This window comes from Zootoca vivipara, chromosome 10 (assembly GCF_963506605.1).
Source record: "Zootoca vivipara chromosome 10, rZooViv1.1, whole genome shotgun sequence".
Lineage (NCBI taxonomy): Eukaryota > Metazoa > Chordata > Lepidosauria > Squamata > Lacertidae > Zootoca > Zootoca vivipara.
Window position 1 is genome coordinate 19,040,752 of NC_083285.1, and position 21,698 is coordinate 19,062,449.

At 45.2% G+C, this 21,698-nt stretch overlaps 1 protein-coding gene across 1 annotated transcript in view; it reads right to left on the minus strand.

The window, feature by feature from the left end:
* Nucleotides 1-16,570, minus strand: part of TES (testin LIM domain protein) — a 28,352-nt gene extending 11,782 nt beyond the window's left edge. Inside the window, exons 1-2 of the mRNA XM_035128226.2 lie at nucleotides 16,145-16,570; nucleotides 4,258-4,343 (exon numbers count right to left, since the gene is read on the minus strand). Of these exons, the coding sequence (XP_034984117.1) occupies nucleotides 4,258-4,343; nucleotides 16,145-16,171 (113 nt within the window). The 5' untranslated portion in view covers nucleotides 16,172-16,570. The remainder of the gene's footprint in view (nucleotides 1-4,257; nucleotides 4,344-16,144) is intronic.
* Nucleotides 16,571-21,698: the final 5,128 nt, after the last annotated feature.

A 21,698-nucleotide genomic window follows, 5' to 3' on the forward strand; every position in this document is an offset into this window, starting at 1 on the left:
CTGACCATTAGGTCCAGTCGTGACCGACTCTGGGGTTGCGCGCTCATCTCGCATTATTGGCTGAGGGAGCCGGTGTACAGCTTCCAGGTCATGTGGCCAGCATGACAAAGCCGCTTCTGGCAGACCTGAGCAGCACATGGAAATGCCGTTTACCTTCCCGCTATAGCGGTTCCTATTTATCTACTTGCATTTTGACGTGCTTTCGAACTGCTAGGTTGGCAGGAGCTGGGACCAAGCAATGGGAGCTCACCCCGTCACAGGGATTCGAACCGCTGACCTTCTGATCAGCAAGCCCTAGGCTCAGTGGTTTAACCCACAGCGCCACCTGGGTATAAATTATCTGGGAGCAAAAGGGGCAGATTAATATCCTACATTCAATACCAGTTCTATAGTTTTAAGACTATGGACTGAATCAGGCACCCCCAAACTGCGGCCCTCCAGATGTTTTGGCCTACAACTCCCATGATCCCTAGCTAACAGGACCAGTGGTTGGGGAAGATGGGAATTGTAGTCCAAAACATCTGGAGGACCGAAGTTTGGGGATGCCTGGACTGAATGCTCCTATGCTGCTGCCACTTTATAGAATAATATGCACTACTTCACTTACTTACATATTTGGGAAGCCAACCCTGCTGTGTTTGGGGCCCTGGACTTCTGCCCTGAAGATCTATCCTGATGGCCTCAACACCTTTCTTTCCTCTGACTTCCTCAAGGTGGTGTATTTGGGTCTCTCTTCACCCTATTTAGCCCCTCAACCACTCAGAGGAACAGAGAGACTGACTGGGCCATGGCCACCCAGTTTACTTTGTGGCCAAGTGGCAATTCTGCCCTGGGTTCCCCTGGTTCTAGTCCAGCACTCTAACCACGACATCTCTCTGGCTCTTACATTACTAGTGTGGCATGTCGTAACTCCTAGGCAATACTGAGCTGGATAGACCAGTGGTCTGCTGCTTCAATACAAGATGGACAAATCATGTGGGAAGTTTATCCCTCAGGTCTGTGCCTCTCTGAGGCACAACCAAGGATCTAGAAACCAAGCTTTATGAGGAATGGCCGAGGGAGTTGGGTATGTTTAGAGGAGACTAAGATGAGATATGATAGCCGTGTTCAAATATCTAAAGGGTTGTCACATGGAAGATGGAACAAACTTGCTTTCTCCTGCTCCAGAGGGTAGGATCTGAACCAATTGCTTCATGTTACTGCAGAATATGATCCGGAACCTTCCATTAGATGTGTCAAGGTCACATGCAATCAGAGACTACCAGATCCATAGTTTTTACATAGTGGCAATATGAATTTTCTGGCAGGTATGTCAAGAATGCTCCAGTGTAACAGATTTCCTCTCACAGATGTTACACTCCCATCTAGTGGAAAAGAACATAATTGTACCGCAGACCCTAAAGGCATATTTTGTTTTTGCAGAAAGCTTTTCAGAGACATTCATGCATATATATTCACTGAGTCATGTATCTATGGGGGGAGGGAATTGCGGGGGGGGGGGAGTCTAGGTTGGGTCATTATGAAATTCCTGACAAACTACCTTCAAAACTTAGAGAAGCTAACAGAGATCTCCTTTGAAAAATATGTCATGTATAAATACATATACATAGAACCATAGAATTGTAGAGTTGGAAGGGACACTTGAGGGTCATCTAGCTCAATCTCTGCAATGCAGGAATCCTGGCCACACCCATCCCTGGGTGGACTTGAACCACCAACCTTCTGGCCACAGTTTATCTTGAAATGGGAAAGGTGGCAGATTCAGCAGAGCTCAACCTGGGACCACCCAGCTATTGATGCACACCAATTCCCTCATCACAATTCCGAGCCAATGGTTTTATTAATCTGAATGGGGAGCCTGGTGTTTATTTAGTCTGCTGGAATAACACTGATGTTGATTCATGTATTTTAAAAATATGTACCTTCAGGGGTGATTTGTGATCCGTGGGGCCCTTTGTGCAGCCCTTTTGGGGCCCCACCCATTAGTTTACCTTAATAAATGCGACTGTCTCAAAATTAGAGGAAATTGTCATTATGTTTCTGCCTTTGCACTGTGCTCCCTGCTCCTCAGACAACTTGGGAACACTTCTTGCTGTTGCCCAGACAGGGGGGAAAAGGTGAGGACAGTAATAGTGAATCTGAAATGGGTGGCCCCTCCCATAAAAAAAAGCTTGGGAACAATCAGGAAAAAGGTGACGATGATTATGGAGATGACCTGAAAGATCATCTCATTGCCTGTATTCCCAGTTGATCTCTGCACTCTGCAGGTGAAGGTCTCTTGCAGATGGCATTTTATCAAGAGGACCATCCACACAATATACACATTGGGCCTTTAGCGCTCTGACACCTACCCTTACGATCTCCCTCCCTGTCAATATTCGACAGGTCCCGTCTCTGTTCACTTTTTGGCACCTACTGAAGACTTTCTTCTTCCAACATGCCTTCCTCTAGTTCAGGCTTTTTCCGCAGCCTGCACCTGTATTGGAATTGTTTTAGCTTTTTATTGCTTTGTAGGTTGTTGTTTGTCACCCTGGGCTTCTTTTGGGAGGAAGGGCAAAATATAAATTTAATATACTAATAATACCGCTACCACGGGGTCCCCCTGCTCAACAACTTTGGAAAAAGGTGGCAGTTACAACAGTGGCGGTAATCAGTGCCGTTTTTCTGGAAAAAGCAGTGCTGAAACTCACCATGAATGCCTCCCTTGTTCTCTTATAATGACAATGGTGCCCGCCTGAGAGGTGGAACTGGTGGTAATAATGATGATGCCCTAACCCACAAAAAGGTTCATCTAGTCCAGGCATCCCCAAACTGTGGCCCTCCAGATGTTTTGGCCTACAACTCCCATGATCCCTAGCTAACAGGACCAGTGGTCGGGGAAGATGGGAATTGTAGTCCAAAACATCTGGAGGGCCGAAGTTTGGGGATGCCTGATCTAGTCTATGTTATTTAGAAAGGAATTTATTTTATTTCCTTTTTTTCATTATTCTCCCTCACCTCTTATCCTTAATGGTAATAAAGCTTAGGTAAAGGTAAAGGTAAAGGGACCCCTGACCATTAGGTCCAGTCGTGACAGACTCTGGGGTTGCGCGCTCATCTCGCATTATTGGCCGAGGGAGCCGGCGTATAGCTTCCAGGTCATGTGGCCAGCATGACAAAGCCACTTCTGGCGAACCAGAGTAGCACACGGAAACGCCGTTTACCTTCCCGCTGTAGTGGTTCCTATTTATCTACTTGCATTTTGACATGCTTTCAAACTGCTAGGTTGGCAGGACAAGCCGTAATTAAATGGAAGATGGGGTTCATAGGTAACGTCTCAGACATCACAGGGATTTGGTGCCTGTATAAAAGATGGTTCTTCCACACATACACACACACTTTGGAAAGGGAGACAGTGGTCAGGGGAGGGACACAGCATGCGGAAAGTCCCAGGCTGTTCAATCCATGGCATGCAGTACCGGGTATCAACACATTTGGCTCCGTGGCTAAATTTTATAGCAACACCAAGCCCTGGTATCATTTCTTCACTGTACAGTCAAAACTGTACTTTCATTGGGAGTGAGCCCGATGGAAATCAGCTGACTTCTAAGAAAGCAACTGTACACAGCATTAAATTGCCTCAAGGCTGGCCTAAGACATTTTGGCATCTGAGGCGGAGCTCAAAATGGCATCCTCCCTCCCCACCAGGGAGGAAGAGGGCCAGGGAAGATCCACACCAGGAACAGGGGGGGGGGGGAGGGAAAGAAAGGAAGATCGACAATGGGATTAGCTGCCTTGGTAGACCCTGCCGCCTGGGGCGGTCTCAACTCTCCTCATGGGAGAACTGGCCCTGGCTTGCCTGAACCCACATTTTATTTATATGCTCATAAGAATCTAAGTGCTCTAGTGCATGGGACCAAAGGTCCACCTAGCCAAGTATTCTGTTCTCATAGTAGCTTGTGAGAAGCCCACAGGCAAGATGTGTTCACGATAGCAGTGAATAGTATAGTGTCTTTTTCATATCCTTGAAAATGCTAGCATAACTCACGCTTGCTGTTCTAATCAGAATCAATGCCGGCAAGAGTCGTAGCTTCTGATTTGAACTTTCACATGGACTTCACAATTCCTTCATGCCTTAATTTCCCCCAGTCCGTATGTGTGATGTAGCTAAGTTTATGTCTGAACGAGTCAGTTTGTGGCTGAACGAGGCCTGTGTTGTGCAGACAAGCTTATCTGCAATAGAAATGTTTTGGTAAATCAGGAAATCTCTCCTCTTACCTCCAGAAATGTAGCTCAAATCCTTCACACTTGTCTTTGCACTTCAAGCAAGGGGCTCCAGATCCTTCTTCATGTCCTAAGCCCATCTAGAAAACAAACAAACAAACAAAAAAGAACAGAGCTTAAATAAAAAAAATATTTCCTAAGGCACATAGTATTATTTTTAGAGTGCTTCAACTGGCAAGCGTCCAAAAATCTATCTAAGATATAGAAAGGGGGAGATTTCAACTTTCAACAAGATAATTCACTTGAAGCTGCATCACAGAAGCTTCACACCTTTCTTCCTAGCCCTGTGATTTCTGAATAATAGATGGCCCTTTAATGCATTTGGCTTTATGATAGCGTTAGTGATATCAGGACACGGAAATAAGAAACATATGAATGAACCAGGGCAAGGTGATATACAGGGCCGTCTTAAGCACCTCTGGTGCCCTGGTGCGACGGATCCCTCTGGTGCCCCCCCGCCCCGTTTCCCAGCGCGACGGGCGGGTGGGCAGGCGCAGCGCGGCTGCCGAGGGCGCTGCTGTGCGACGGGCAGGCGGGCTCAGCACGCAGTGCTACTGCTGAGGGCGCTGCTGCGCGGAAGAGCAGCCGGCAGGTGGGCGGGTGCAGCTGCGATACGCCCCCCCTGGCGGGCCAGCACCGTGGCGCCCTGCCCCACCCAGCCTGGCCATAGGGCCGGCCCTGGTGATATATCAATGTATCGCCCAAAACTGGTTTGAAGTCCATATTGTGGTATTATAGTTCTTGACCTGGCAATATATTGCAAATCATGATGTGGGTGCGGGTGTGGTAGGCATAGGCAAATATGCCTCTACATAGCTCCATCCTTTTTTCAGACATATATCACAACGTCTGAAATAAGGATGGAGCTATGTAGAGGCATTGGCTGGCTTCACGGTTTATGCCACGTAGTGATCATAGCTGCCAAGTGATCCCTTTTTTAAGGGAAATTCCCTTATGCTGAATAGGCTTCCTTGTGAGAAAAGGGAAAACTTGGCAGCTATGGTAGTGATACAGTATTTGCCTACCACACCAGCATCAGTATAATGTGATGTTTAGCTGGTGATACACCACGAAGTTGAAAATCAGGTCTATCCTTATTTCAGACATTGAGATATTTCAGTATATCACACTGTTTAGCTGGCGATGTATCACAAAATTGAAAACCTGATATCACCCTACCCTACTGTTCGCCTCTACATAGTTCCATTCTTATTTCAGACATTGTGATATATTGGTGTATCACGATGTTTAGCTGGTGATATATTGTGATGTTGAAAACCAAATATCGCCCAGCCCTACTGAATCAGCTTCCCCCTCCAGCAGTTTAGCAAGTCACTATTTAGCACCTCCTGCCTCTGTTGAACAGTTCGCCTGGGCCACCTGCCACCAGTGGTGCTTGCTGGCTTGCTTGCCAGAGATTTGTCCTGTTGGAGTTGATGTGGCCACCTACTGGCTACTAGGCAACAGCCTGGTGTGACAATAGCCTTATGTTTCTATTAATATACCCTGTTTCTCATATTTTAAGACATACCCATAAAATAAGCCATAGCAGGATTTTTAAGCATTCAAGGAATATAAGCCATACCCCGAAAATAAGACATAGTGATAGGCGCAGCAGCAATGCCGGCTGCGGCAGGAGGAGGGAAAAAATAAGACATCCCTTGAAAATAAGCCATAGTGTGTTTTTTTGAGGAAAAAATAAATATAAGACATGTCTTATAATATGAGAAACACGGTAGAAAGAAAATACCACATGAAACTTATGTTCTGCAAGAGTGCTTCAGCAAGCAGATTTGTCGAGCAGGAAAGAAATGCCAGTTTTCATGAAAATGAATAATGGGCTGTAAGCCTGTGGCTGGCTATTCAAGAGGGGACACAGGCTTTTGCCCCTGCATAAGTAAAAGCAGCAAGCTTCATGGTGAAAGGGTTTCAGACATAATATTCATAATTATCATTACCACAAAGTGTGTGTTGCAATTGCTAAATAATGCTTTACACCTGTGTGGAATTCTGACTGAACACCAAGCTCACCTTTCAATACTCAAAAGTATAAGAAATCTGCCTGCATGCTTTTTGGTTTGTTTTTTTTAAAAAAGAGGATGGAATCAATTTATCCATAAATGGAATCATGGAAGAAAGTAAGACACATAGGTCATCTGAAATGTAGCCAAGAAGAGGTTTCTGGATGTCAGTTGCTAAAAATTCTAAAAAAAACATCTGGCATTTCAAATACGCCCAGTTTGATTTCAAGGCAGTCTGCGAACGAAAAGCATTACAAGTCTACCGATTGAAGTCATCTGCTTCACAATGCCTTCACGACTAAAATATTACTTCAGAGCAAAGTGTTATAAATGGTTGCAGGCCAGCCTCATGTTTGAAAAAGAAATCTTGCTTTAATCAGCTTGGAATGTTTCTGGGGACTCAAAAGCTGGCTCTCTTTTATATTAACCAAACCTCAGCTTCCTGGATGCTGCCACTCAAATGTCTGGGGAAATAGAAGTGCTGAATATCATCTCTCCCTCAGAAGAAGAAGAAGAAGAAGAAGAAGAAGAAGAAGAAGAAGAAGAAGAAGAAGAAGAAGAAGAAGAATATCTGCACCATCAAATAATGTATTCATTTGTTGCATATTCTTATTGGAGGCTAAGATTTGCAGGGGAAATTACTGGGTGGGGAGGAACAAATTCTGAGAGGAATTGTCACCTGTCACCTAATATAATGGTGGCCAAGACACAGAATGCAGCCACAAAGACAGCACCACGTGTCCTGCTGCAAAAGGACATGGTGGCATCATATGTTGGCATCCAGAAATGCAATGCAAACCAGGTGTGCTTCATCTAGACTCTTAGAGACACAACATCAGGAATATATGATCAGGTGCCCACAATTCCTCTCACCCCTGGCAAATGCCCCTGGCCTGAGGAGGACTGCCAGTAGACTCCAATCTAGTGTTATATCTTGAACACCCACGGGTAGTGGTGAGGAGAAACCAAGGCAAAGATGCACAACCACACAGCTCACACAGATGCCTTCAGATACAAGCAAGTGGATATTCTTTGTTCTTTTGGCCCGACACCAAGATCCAGCACCGAGGGCCTTCTGGCAGTTCTCTCATTGCGAGGAGAGAAGCTACAGGGAACCAGGCAGAGGGCCTTCTCGGTAGTGGCACCCACTCAGTGCATAGCTGCCAAGTCTCCCGTTTCCCCCGGGAAATCCCCGTTTTTCCAGCTGTTCCTAGCTGAAAAAACGGATTTTTTTGTTTCCCCCCGGTTTATTCTGGCGCGGCGGCCATTTTAACTGGGCGGAGCATGCTCAGAAGCGACTTTTGATGCTGCTTTGCCCAGTTCCAAAATGGCTGCAGTGCGACTTCTGGCGCGACGGCCATTTTGGAACTGGGCAAAGCAGCATCAAAAGTCACTTCTGAGCATGCTCCGCCCAGTTCCAAAATGGTGGCAGCGCTACTTCCGGTCTGCTATTTCCGCCCGGTCCCTTATTTCTCTGACAGCAACTTGGCAGGTATGACTCAGTGGAATGTCCTCTCATCAGATGTCAACGAGACAAGTAGCTATACAATCTTTAGAAGACATCTGAAGGCCTGTATAGGAAAGCTTTTTAATGTGTGATGTTTTATTATGTTTTTATATGTTCTGGAAGCCACCCAGAGCAGCTAGGGCAACCCAGTCATCTGGTACTACTATCTTACTTGGCTACGAGTGATTGCCAAGAAAGATGACGACTACAACTAGTAATAATAATGGGGAAATATACACAAAGAGGCCCCCCTTTTTAATGCCCTGCCTAATGCACAAATGTTGGAAGGGAGCGGAGCTGACATGATGTGAGGGGACACAGCAGGCACAGGCCCTCTCTATGAGCGGAGTGGAACTGGCCTTCTGAAAATAACATGTATATTCTAACACTTAAGCAGCTGTCAGAACCAGCAGCTATTATGCGCAGGGGATTTTCGTGCAGGTGAGCCTCAGTGTGATCGTGGCCTTAACCAAACCCTTCTAACATTTATCCGTAGCAAGACCATATGCTAGCTAGCCGGCACTAGACATACATGTACTGGCAACATGGATTGGCTGAGGGAGACAGGAAACAGCAAGAAGCCTCAAATTCAGGAGGAAACTGCTTTTACTTAGGCTTCACTTTTTCAGCATTCTTCCAAACAGATGATACATAAAATGAGAACGCTGTCAGGCATCTTAAGCCCAGTATCTCTGGTCCATGCTTTGCGAGTGCACACAAATCCTGCCCTAGTGGGAATTCCCATTTACTTTATTTGTGGAAATAGGTCTGCATAAGCAACAGGGATACATGCAAATATTTGTTTCAGGCAAAGAAGCTATTCCTCGTGTGGGAATCCCATGTGTACCTCAGGCATATGCCCCACGTTGGGAATGAGTGGGAGCTATGAATTGGGAAAACTCTGGTTCAAACGTGCACTCAGCACTGGGAAAGCCTTGGGCAAACCACCACTTCTCAGCTTCATCTATAAAATGGGGATAACCATATTAGCTTGTTTTACAGGGCTGTTCTAGGGGCTACCGAGGGAATGTATATACAGCCTTGATAGGTGTATTAAAATCATATATTGCAATGAAACACAGTACCAATGCAAGAGGTTAGAAATGTTTCTAACGGACAAAAGGCGATTATTAAGGCCTAGTTGGTATTAAAATGTGTTATTTAATTTTATTGCTTTACATTCTGATTGTGTCACTTTATGATTCCCGCCCCCCTGCCACCCCACAGCGGCTACCACACTGAAAGCTGCCCAGGCCATCTTTGAGAGAATTCCCACACATATAAGGGAATCCTGATCTATCTTGCTAACTAGCCATATTGACAATTATAAAATATAGAATTAATTTCACTGGTACAAAATTACCCAAATGGCTGAGAATGTTGTCCTGTTATAAAAAAAAAACCCCAGGACTTTTTCCATTTTGTCCCATTTCCAATTTGTCTGTTGAACTGGGAAGATTTATTGAAATGGTGACTGGTTGTTGATTTTCACTCTGAACTGGTTTCCAAGGCAGCCGTCGCAAAACAAGAAGGATCAAGAAATGCCCTGCAAGAAATGCCAAGTGGCACTTTGCAGTAAACAAACGGAGCAGAAACTTTTACTTCTGAATATAAAGTGAGTGCTGCTTGCAATGCAGGATTTTTAGCAAGTTGTCTCTTTGCCTGCCTTCATTTTCATTGTTCGGGCACATCCCAGGGTTTACCTACTCTTTAAAAAAAACACCCTTTTTAAAAAAGGCAGACACATACCATTCTTATTTCAAGAGTAGCCGTCTGAATGGGAATGTTCCCCCCTTATTTTCCAAAAGGACGCAAATTTCTATGCTTCAGTGCCAGCCTCTCCTTTCCTGAGGCAAACTATGTGATCACTGCATGCAAATGGGACCGCGAGGCAGTGACCTACTGACACATTTTTATGGAGTTCACCAATGTCACAGACAGGGCAGAGTGAATTCTAACTTGGAACAAAGGTTTAACTAACAGGGGCTCAATAAAGCACCAACTGTTTAGCTCTCAGCATCTCCATGGTGAAATTAATGGGAAACACAGACACTGGGAAAAATCACAACCCCCGTCAAACACATAGCATTATATTCATTGAGATTCCTGCACTGCAGGGGGTTGGACTAGATGACCCTGAGGGTCCCTCCCATCTCTGCAATTCTATTTTTCTACAGTCATACCTCGGTTTAAGTATGCCTCGGTTTGAGTACTTTTAGTTTAAGTACTCCGCGAACCTGTCTGGAACGGATTAATCCACTTTCCATTACTTTCAATGGGAAAGTTCATTTCAGGTTAAGTACGCTTCAGGTTGAGTACTCCGCAGACCTGTCTGGAACAGATTAATCCACTTTCCATTACTTTCAATGGGAAAGTTCACTTCAGGTTAAGTATGCTTCAGGTTAAGTACAGACTTTCGGAACCAATTGTGTTTGTAAACCGAGGTACCACTGTATCTATAAAAATAGGTAAAATCAGGTAGCAGTTGTATATGTGGGAGAGATTAGCCGGATGTTAAAGGCATCCCTAGCACATGAATGCACCCAGTGAATTAGGCATTAAGATTGTATTTTGCAATTACCCAAGCTCTAACCTCTGAGGCACTCGGGCTTTGGGTAAGAGAATTATGAGCAATTTATTCTGGGCAGGCAGAATACTACTTTCTCAGAGATTGTTGATTTCAAGCTCATTGTCAAGAACCGATAACCCTTCTTTATGGGACATGAAATCTCGCACAGATGCCATGGATATCATTTTACCTCCCTATCTCGTCCCATTTTTACCACATATCCAAAATAAATATCTTGCCATTTCTCTTCGCTGTGTTATTCATCTACAGATGAAATTAAGACAACCCAAAAGGACTTTAGTATCTAGGAGCTCTTTTCTAGCCTTTCTGCTTCTGGTTAACTTTTCAATGTAAGCATGGAGACATTCAAGGAAATTTGGCTGCAATCCTATACCTGCTTACCTCGAAATATGCCCCACTGAACTCACTGAGACTGGATTGCAATGTTAGAAAGTTGCTTTTCTGGGATACAGAAGGCCTACGAACCCTCAAGTCAAAGGGAGATAATGTGGTGCTACCACCAGATGTTGTTAGACTCCAGCGCTCATCAACCTGTCTGATGGTTAGCGATAATGGGAGTTATAGCCCAACAATATCCAAACTGGTTACCCCCTGTTCTTAATTTTTTTCCATTTGCATCTTGAGTTTTGTGCAGGTATTCCTTGATCCTTCCACAGGAAAGGCACCTTACAGGAATACATTGGAATAACTTTTTTTTAAAAAAAAATACAGTAAAAAAGCCAGCAAGGAAGTGACCAAACACAAAACATATTTATTCTTTGGTATATTCAAGGTAGCTCAGAAAATTCTTAAAAAATGTGATCCTAGGAAACATGAGAAGGGAAATAATCAAGGTTGATTAACTGTATATCATATAGTCTCTTTACCACTGAATCCTTCTCATTTCCAGCTTGGTGCAATGTCTTCAACAACTTTTTGAAGAGTGACAGGGAATTATGCTCCTAATTTCTCCCCCGCAGCACCACTGTCTTCCCAGCTACTTTTCTCTTGTTCTTTTTTGTGTGTGTGTGGAACCAGAGAGAAAGTCTTGATAAAAAAAATGAAGCATGCACCAGACCTATAAAGAAGAAGCCACATTTGTCTGCAATGTCATTTTTGAAAATGAACATGCTCTATAAAGCAATTAAGAGCTATAATTATAGAAGCACATTCTCATTCAGCTCATAGGATGGCTTTGAATTAAGGTAAAGTATGTTCCAGAGGAAAAAACCAAGTTATGGAATTTATGAGGAGAGCAAAGCGGTAGCGTTCAAAGATGGGAGAACCAGATGGATGTTTTTCAGATGTACTTTTCCACAGGTCTTCAGATTTCACACAAGATCAGGTAACAAGAAGAAGGTCTCAAGCCTGATATTTATGCTCACCATTGCATCAGGAAGCCTGAAATCACAGAGCATCAAAGCTCTCTGTTGGCCATAGTTAATGGAGTCAGTTTTCACCAGGACAGAACTACCAAAGAGATCAAAGGGGATGCACAGTTTTGCCTATTAGGATGCGCTCAGTTGCCAGGACTGGAACGGATTAATCCACCTCACATTAAATTTCTTAAAATTTAGGAAGTGGGTTGGTTACAACTAATGGCGGGGACAACGTTTATGAAGAAGAGTTTCCTACCAACATATTACATGTTCTCTTCTATTTTTCTGGCCTCCAGATTACAGCGATACCTATACAACTACCACGTAGCTTATGCCAACACTGGCATGTGTTTATCCTTACTACATTTTATCGTCTTCTGGTACGGGATCTCTTAAATCTTTCATAAACATTTATTTCCATTTATTCCTAAACAAAGAGGTTGCAGATGGCTGAGTAAGAGAGTAAATATATCATTCACAAATTTCTGTTCATGGCCAAGGGCTGGACACAGTTTCTTGTTCTCCACAACAACAGCTACTCTTGTACAGTGGTACCTTGGTTTACGAACTTAATCCGTTCCGGAAGTCCGTTCTTAAACCAAAGTGTTCTTAAACCAAGGTGTGCTTTCCCATAGCAGCAGGGGACTCAATTTACAAATGGAACACACTCAACAGGAAGCAAAACATGTTCTTATTCCAAGGCAAAGTTCACAAACCAAAACACCTACTTCCGGGTTTGCAGCATTCTTAATCCAAGTTGTTCATAAACTAAGCCAGGCATCCCCAGACTTCGGCCCTCCAGATGTTTTGGACTACAATTCCCATCTTCCCCGACCACTGGTCCTGTTAGCTAGGGATCATGGAAGTTGTAGGCCAAAACATCTGGAGGGCCGCAGTTTGGGGATGCCTGAACTAAGCTGTTCTTAAACCAAGGTACCACTGTATAAGACACTCCTGCAGGTAACCTGAAAACATTTTCTAGGGTCTCAACTGATTTGTTTAAATGACAGATATGTGGTCTCTTATAATTTTCTGTAATCCCAAAACCTAACTGAAAGAGTCGTACTTCCTCTAAAACTGTGTGTGTGTGTGTGTGTTAACAAAAGCTGGACAACAGATTGACTACTTCAGCCTAATGCTTGCTAATTGTAACATCAAAGAAGCAAGCATACATTTAATCTTCATCAACAGACCCAATTTTCCATGCAAAAAATTCTGAAGATATATATGATGATAGAAAGAGCTATGTTGCTAAAATATCACATTCAGCACAAGTTTTATACTATCCTTAAAAGTGGCCTTTTGGGCAACAATTACCAGTAAATATACAGTACAGTACCTTTATGAAGTGTCACAAAAAAGTTGGCATGTAGCCATAGGCACTGGAAGTTGAATGCAACACAAAAACATCAGCAAGTTTCCTGGAGTTCCTTTCACTTGTGTGACACTGACCAATTATTTGAGACCTCTTTCATATACTAAAGGAGAAGCAGTGACATCTGAAAAACTAATATGGAGCAGATTATATACATTCTTGAAGAAATACATGAGTATAAAGTTGAAGCCATTAACTATACTCCTTCCCTGATCATGTTTCCAGTGACTATACTGTACATTCCTTTTTGTGCAAAATCATCACCATCCTACGTGAAGTTCTGGCTAACCAGGATATTAAGAATTTACCCCTTTTCTTCATTTATCGAGCTAGCTCACGCAGCTTCAAACTATTTATAGTGAAAGTTCAGAAGTGAACTGGTTGGCGTTGGTACATATGAAGTTGTACAGGCGTGTGACACAAGAATTGTTGCATTTAGAGACTGGTAGCTCAATTTCAAGTCCATGCTCTGCATGGACTCATTTGATATCCCTGGAGAAACAGTCACAATCTGGCCTATTTCTAGTGCTACCAGAGCCAGGCATTGGGACCTGAAACTCATCCAACTTGATGCCCTTCAGATGTTCTGGACCACAACTCCCATCAATCTCAATCAGCATGACCAATGGTCAGGGATGATGGGAGTTATGGCCCGAAACATCTGAAGGGTGCCAGGCTGGGGAAGGCTCAAGTACTCAGGTTCCCTTCTTTCTTATATTCTCTCTCTTCCAAAAGAAATAGCAAAATAAGACTGCGCAAATAGACTATTAGCGTACATCAACAGTGCACACCAACATCCAATCTATTCATCAGCTTTCACTGGCGTGGGCTACAAAAATTAAATGGAAGAACTATTTGAGCACCAGGCCATGAACCATGCTGTTTCGCTCCCCTGGAGCAATTGTAGGTTCTGGTAGGCTCCCCAGGTCTGGAGCTTGTAAGGTTCCGTACAGTCATACCTTGGTTTGCAACCGCCTCTGTTTGCGACCGCCGTGGACCCGGAAGTGTTTACATCCAGGTTCTGTGGCGCGCGCACGCGCAGAAGCGATCTGCGCAGTATGCGCACACACAAAAGCGCTCTATCAGCACTTCGCACACGTGCAGAAGAGCCCCTCAGTTTGCGACGGACTCGGGGAGCGACTGGCTCCTAACGAATTGCGGTCACAAACCGAGGTATGACTGTACTTCAGTGGCAGACTTTGGGCTCTCAAATTTTAGCAGCGCCCTGTGTGATGCTGAAATTCAGGGGCCCCCCCACCACTTGCGCCCCATTCTACAGCATTGTTGTGGCGCCCCCTGCAGTGCCACGCCCCCTGTAGTCAAACCATTTGCACCACCCTAAAACCGCCTCTGCTTACTTCATAGGACTGTGCTATAACTCCACAGTAGGTTGACTTCAGTGTGTAGACCCTTCCTTCTTTCCTCCGATAATTTCTGTGTGGTTTATCAATAGGCTTTTAAACTTAACAGAGCAAAGAGTGCATGCTCGGGGTGGATAACAGCTAAGGTGTGCTCTTTTGCAGAGAAAGGTTTGCTGCTGATGGGGATCATATGAGCACACGTGGGAATCCACTAAGAGCAGGTCAGCAGTGCACCCAAGTGGACTGTGTAGCTGAATAAGAATTAAGTAAATAGAATAAATCAACACTAATAAGAATGTTAAAAGATTTTTAAAAGCATTAAAATGTTCATTGCTTTTAAATAACGCCACAGCACTGGAATGTACATAGTAAGGTAGAACCTATCCCAGCAAGAAGTCAGAGATGAATTCCTGTCATTAATGACTAGAGCAGAAATGTCTCTATTTCCCCATCTTCTACCTTATTTTGGCACCTATGCACGCCATAAAATTGAATAAAAGCATGCAACAAACCTGCAACAAACATTTTCCTCCAGCTTTAGAAAATGCCTACTCAATTAAGACTTGGTTTTTTTCTAACACCCTGCCCCCTCCAACAAATCTGAGTAACCAATGCAGAGTATTTTGTTCCAAACAGTTTAGGTGCTGCAAACATTCAAGTTGCCGTCCTAAACTTACAGAATAAAAATTAAAATGGTAAAAGAGGTGAAACCCCTTAGGGAGTTGCACTCTTTTTGATGTGAGTGCATCACAGAATTAGAGAACGCTTAAAAGAGATCTGCTTGTCCATACATATTGACCTGTACACACTAACGCAGAATCCATCACAGCACAGATTAACTCATGTTTGGTAATATTTAGGCATATCCAGAGAACAAAGAATCTGAATTTGTTTTTTTGGGGGGGAGGAATCACTTGGAAGGACTGGTGGAGCGGGAGATTGTGCTAGTAGGGACAGGAGCCTAATATTTTCTCCGTTTTCTCTTGTCATTCAGACTTTACTGTATACAGTACTTTTGGTTTTATTTTCGGCACAGCTTTCCCAGATTCATAGAATCATAGAAGTGTAGAGTTGGAAAGGACCTGGGGGGAGGGGGTCATCTAGTCCAACCTCCTGCAATGCAGGAATCTTTTACCCAACGTGGGGCTCGAACCCACGGCCCTGAGCTTAAGAGTCTCATGCTCCACCGACTGAATCGAACGCACTTTTACCTATTTACTAGGGAGTACGCCCCATTAAACACACAATGACCTAGTTGTGAGTAAACGTACGGTAGGTAGGACTTGCCCTGCCAGGATTGTGGAACCTACCGATAACCAGTCTCAGCCAAATCCATCCGGGCCAATGCTTTTAAAAACGTGTGTGTGTGTGTGTGTGTTCGCATAGTACCAATATAATAATAATAATAACAATCTCTGCAACAGCGCCCTCTCGCCTTCAATATTACGAAGGAGGCGCATTCTACTATCCGAGGATGAACTTGAGACGGAGAGGTGTGTGTGTGTGGGGGGGTGGAGAATAGGTTTGGGATCTTACAAACCGAGGAGGAGAACAATACGGCAGCAGGCAGCAAGCAAGAGTGTCAGGGGCGTTGGCCAGCGCGGACAGGTAACTTTAGCCGCCCTCGCTCCCTCCGCGCCCGCGGTGAAGTTGCGCGCTGCTTCCTTACCTTCTTGATCTTGCTTTCCAGATCCATGTTGGATCCCCAGCGCGCACACGCAAGATTCGGGGCGAGGGAAACACTCAGAGAACAAACGCCTTCCTTCCTTCCTCCTCCTCCTCCCTCCTGCTGTTGCTCCCTGACAGTCGGATGTGGTTAGAAAGGAAATGAGCGCAGGGAGGCTCACTTCGCTCGCTCGCTCGCTCGCCCCGGGCAGCTCCAGCTGCAAGCGAGTGCGCTCAAACTTCCGCTCTCCTGCGGCAGCGGCGAAAGGAACAAAGGAAGCCCGGCAGCCAATGGGCGCGCAGCTGCTCGCAGGTCCGAGAGCCAATCGCGACGCCCACCAGCCAAGAGACCTCCGCGCGGCCGGTTTTGCGCCGGAGAAGGGGCGGCTCTTGCGCGGACGCGCAGCCACCCGGGCGCAACTCAGGCCGGGCTGGCGCGGAGCTGAAGCGGCCCCTTCCTTATGCGTGTAAGCGGAACTCTTTGGCTTCGCTGCTGACTGAGAGGCGTTCAATGAATGAGCTGCCTGATCAGGTCACGGCAAAGGTATTTGCTGACGCAGCTTGCCAAGGGCTTCCAAGCTTCAGTCCTCTCTTTCTCTCGTGGGGTTAAAGGTGGCGGGGGGGGGCAGTTTATTACGATTATGAGCTGGTGGCTGATAAGAAGATAATCCCCTTTTCAAAAAGTGCTCCCGGAGGCTCTGTGATTTATAGCGTCTGGGAAATGAGTATGTTTTGCTCTCACTGAAAAAAAAAAATAACGTTCTTTTCTTTTTCTCGCTTGAAACTGGCTGCAGGAGCAATAGACACATATTTTTATCCCTGAAGCTCTGGTGTGTGTGTGTGTGTGTGTGTGTGTGTGTGTGTGTGTGTTGCATGCAGAAGGTCCCAGGTTCAATCTCAGGCATGTTCACATAGGGCAAGGAGAGTGACCTGTCAAAATCCTGGAGAGACACTGTCAGTCTAGACCACCAGCGTGAATCTCCAGACCAGCATGGGTCTTGCTCAGCGTTTGAAATTCACCAGGTACATTCTGCACCTGGCTATCATCCACGTCTGTCCAAATAAAGATGCCCGGGTGCCAGGATGGTGCCTGACGTCTCCACCATCTGGAGGTGCCTGCCTGGGGATCCTTGGACCTGGACTGTTTTCACACACTACGGTAGCAACATATAAAACAGAATTCCGTCCGTTACATTTTAGCTGCACAACTGAAATGAATTTCAGGAACCAAAAAGTTTTATTGAAAAATATGACCTTCAAGCCGTCTGGCCCCAAAATGACAACTAGGGATTCTGTAACCCTGGTTTAAGGAGCCATTTTGTGCCTAGCTTATTATATATCTGAGTTTCTAACACTGGACTTTTGCTGTCTGTAAGGCCATTCAACACTACCATGACCACCTGATATCGGATGCGGAGCAGGTTCGGACAGGGACCAGGTTATGAAAGAACAATGAGGAGCTTAAAGTGAGTTGCTGATTCTTCCTTTGCAAGTGGAGCTCCTTGTCACTACTGCACACCTGCTGAACTAGATGGACCAATGGTCCAACTCAATATAATGTGGATTCCTGTGATCCTAAAGCTGCAAAGTCAGGCAATTTAAGTTTCGATTTTATTTGCCTGCTCTGCCTTACAACAGGATCCCATGCATGTTTTCACCAAAGTAAGCCCCGCTGGCCTCATATGTGGGTAACACTACATTAAGCATAGTTAGGCACCTGGCAGACTGTAACTCAACCCATGGTTTACTATGTCACAGAATAGTTAAAAGCACCAGTATGAGCAGCTGAGCCTTAAAAGCGGTTTTACTCATGGCTCTGTAGCTTTGTGGCAGTGACAGCTCCTTAATCGTAGTTAATTAGGAGGTCTGTGCTTGAATGTACTGCTAAGCTATGGCCAATATTGACTAAGGTTTATAAACCAACTATAAACCATGGTTAGGAACATAGCATTATAGAGTTGGAAGGAGCCATGAGGGCCATTTACCGGTAGTTCAGCCACCTGCAATGCAGGAATCTTTGCCCAACGTTAATAAACCACAGTTAAGCTGCACAGTTAAGCCACAGTTAACCATAGAATATAATGAATGCTTTAGCATTATGTGTGAACTAGGCCACTGACTCAGTGCAACATAATCCCAAATGAGCATAAGAGTAGAGGCTGCAAAACTAATATTGAGAAGTAAACCCAGTAGAACTTTTTTTTTTGGAATTAACATGATTTGAGTTGCCTTTTGGGGCCAAAGGTCTAGACTTGTTCACTGGCAGTCTTTTCCTGAAATATAATGAAACGTGAATAAAAAGTGATGCTTAGAAAAGAGGTGGAAGCAAATAGCATGGCTAAGAAGTTCATTTTCCAGCTGGATCGATAAAAAGAATTGTTACAAAATCAGGCTTTTGATTTATGTCCTACAAGACATAATTTGGTATGCTAACAACCCTTCCCCTGCATAAATACTACCAAACACACAGCTGCAGGGTGTTAAAAGTATTAGGAAGGAATGTACAAATTACATCTACTAACTTTTTGGAAAAACTCCAAAATTCACAATTGGGCCATACCTTTATTAGGGATTACCAAATTGTCAAAATAGTGGCAAGCTTTAGAGGTCTCTAGAGGCCTCCATTAGGCAAGATGCAACAAAATGTGGGGGGAGGGGGAGTGAGAATGAGGAAAAACCAAAAATATGTTGTTCAATTATGAAGATAGCAGGCTGAATAAGTTTCTGCTAAGTGCTGCAGATATCAGGTTGCATACCTAGGATTCTGGAATAAAGCAGCAATGGCCCATTTTTTTAAAAAAAAGAATAACTCAAAGCCTGGCTGTAAAAGGGATTGCCCGGTTGTGGGTTTCTTTTAATTTTCTTATGGACTAACACTTTTCTTGTGACCCTTTGCTTTTCATGAAACTTTTTGAAGTAAGCCCCACTACTCATATTCTGTATTGCATTGTGTCAGCGAAGTGTCCAGCACAGAGTTGGTGTGATGGCTTTGGAGTATTCACCTGCTTGAGGAGCAGGGCAGTAACTCATCCTCGGCCCAGTATACCTGAAGGAGCATCTCCACCCACATTGTTCAGCCCGGACCCTGAGATCCAGCTCCGAGGACCTTCTGGCAGTTCCCTCACTGTGAGAAGTGAGGTTACAAGGAACCAGGCAGAGGGCCTTCTCGGTAGTGGCTTCTGCCCTGTGGAACGCCCTCCCATCAGATGTCAAGGAAATAAACAACTATCTGACTTTTAGAAGGCACCTGAAGGGAACCCTGTTCAGGGAAGTTTTTAATGTTTGAAGTTGTCACGGTCTGGTTGGCGGGAGGTACTCAGGACGTCAGGACCAGAGGCAAGATGGCAGAGTGGAAGCAGGAACAGGAGTCCAGGTGGTGCAGGGCTGAGGGTCCAGCAGCAGGCAGTCACAGGGTCAAGGTACTGAAGGTCGGGAAGCAGGGTGTAACAAAGGGGAAGGTCTGAAGGTCAAGGAGCAAGGAGTCACGAAGGCGAAGGTCCAAGGGTCAAGGAGCAAGGCGTCGGCAAGGCAAAGGAGCAAGGATCAAGGAACAGGAGGCCAGATGCAACAAGGCAGGGATCGCGTTGCTGTGGCGAAGAGCTGAATGGAGATGCTGAGCTTTTATCCCTCCCAGCTCTTGCCACCAGGTGCAGTGAGTTATCAAGTGGCCTCACCTGAGTGGCCACTCCTTGCCTCTCCAGCACAAGCTGAAGCAGGCCCCAGTCCTGCAAAGCACTACAGGCCCCAGAGCCCGACTCCTGCCCATACTCCTGACAGAAGTTTTATTCTGTTTTTAATATTCTGTTGGGTGCCACCCAGAGTGGCTGGGAAAACCCAGCTGGATGGGCGGGGTATAAATAAATAAATAATCCACCTTCTGTGACGGAAGGGAAAGTTGTCATTTTGGCTGATATTAAAACCTCACACAGGGGAACCGGGAAGAGGTCCTGAGAGTGAAGAAGGCTCAATGAACAATATAGACACAGAGAGAAAGAGAAAGAGAGAGAGAGAGAGAGAGAGAGAGAGAGAGTTGAGAAAAAGGTCAAGGGTGTTACAGAATGGAGGGGGGAAGAAGCTAATGAGAGAATAGACTCTACAAGTGACACAACACTTCATGGTGTGGAGGGAGAGAGAGGTCATAGGCAGGCTAACCAGAATGTGTGAAGGAAGTGGAGTAAAAGAGGTAGTGGTATGAAAAGCAAGTGTAGGCAATAGCTTCCCATTATGTGGGCAGGGACTGATTCTGAGAGAGCCAGCACCTCTCCCCCCCACCAGCATTGCTCTAATTCTGTAGAAAGAACTGTGCAGTCACCCCATACCCACATGGTTGGATCATTTAAACAAGAATGGGGAACCTGTGACTCACCAGATCCTGCTGCAAAAAAAGTTTCCCAACTCTATGGGCAGCTTGATGTAAATCTCTGACCTTTGGACATGCGGACTGGGGGTGATGTGAGTCGGGAGTCCAACAGCATCCAACAGGTTCCCTCTTCTTGATTTAGATGCTAGGCCAGATGTACAGGATCTGCTTGTGAAAAAGCTGCTTTGGCGCAGTTGGGAGAATAGCACCTTTGAGTGTTGGAGATGGAAGAATATGGGAAGTAGGGCTGCGTTCAGGCAGAACTTCCCCTCCATTTCCCTGACATTCCCTTACCCACAATTTCCACATTTCATGTGGTCTTTTACTTGATGTAAATGCTACTTCTGGAAATCTAGTTGAACTCAGGTGGGTAGACATAAGCTGAAAATTTAGGAACAGGATGCCTCTGAGCCTAGGAATTTGTGACTGGTGCCAGAACAAAACTAACAAGTCCTTTCAAACAAAGCACATCCGCCTCCCCCCCCCCCCCCGTTCTCCCAGCGGCCTAATTTAATACAGGAAAACTTTCAGTTGTTGCCATTGCTAAATAATTGGGAGTCAGAAACCCTTGCTGATCTATGATGAACCATTCAGGTCAGCATCTAATGTAGTAGCTATTGATCTTCAGCTCTCCCCTGTTGAACAAGATTACACCCTCCATTCATTTGTTCCTCCACTGCAAGACTCTTACAGCTTTATCTGCTGCTTGAGATTAATCCATTTCCCCACCCCTCTCCAAGTGAAACTTTGTCATGTCATCTCCATGTCAGGAAAAGCTTTTTTAAAATTAAGGATTTTCTCAATTTACACCTTTAGTCATCTACCTAAATGGGGTGGGTGGGGGTGGTGACTCCCCCACCCCCATTGCGGCGGTGATACCATGGTTCCTGAAAATGGGGTCTAGGGGGGAGGCATTGGTCATACGCCCAGAGGTTGTCATTGCCCCCCCTCCAGCGGCGGCGAGAAGGGGGGTGGGCTATCTGCTTGAACATATGTTCTCCAGAGCTAGCCCCACCCCCACACATGCTGGATGACCCTGAAATTACCCAGATCCCCGGCTGGGGGTCTGGGAAGGATAAATGCCCAATGCCTGAGCCAAGGTCTCCCTACACCTGAATCTTAATGAAGTTGTGGCCAATTTTAATCCCATAGAATGTTGTCTTGTGTCATTATTCCGCTCGGGGGCTGCCTGGGGTTT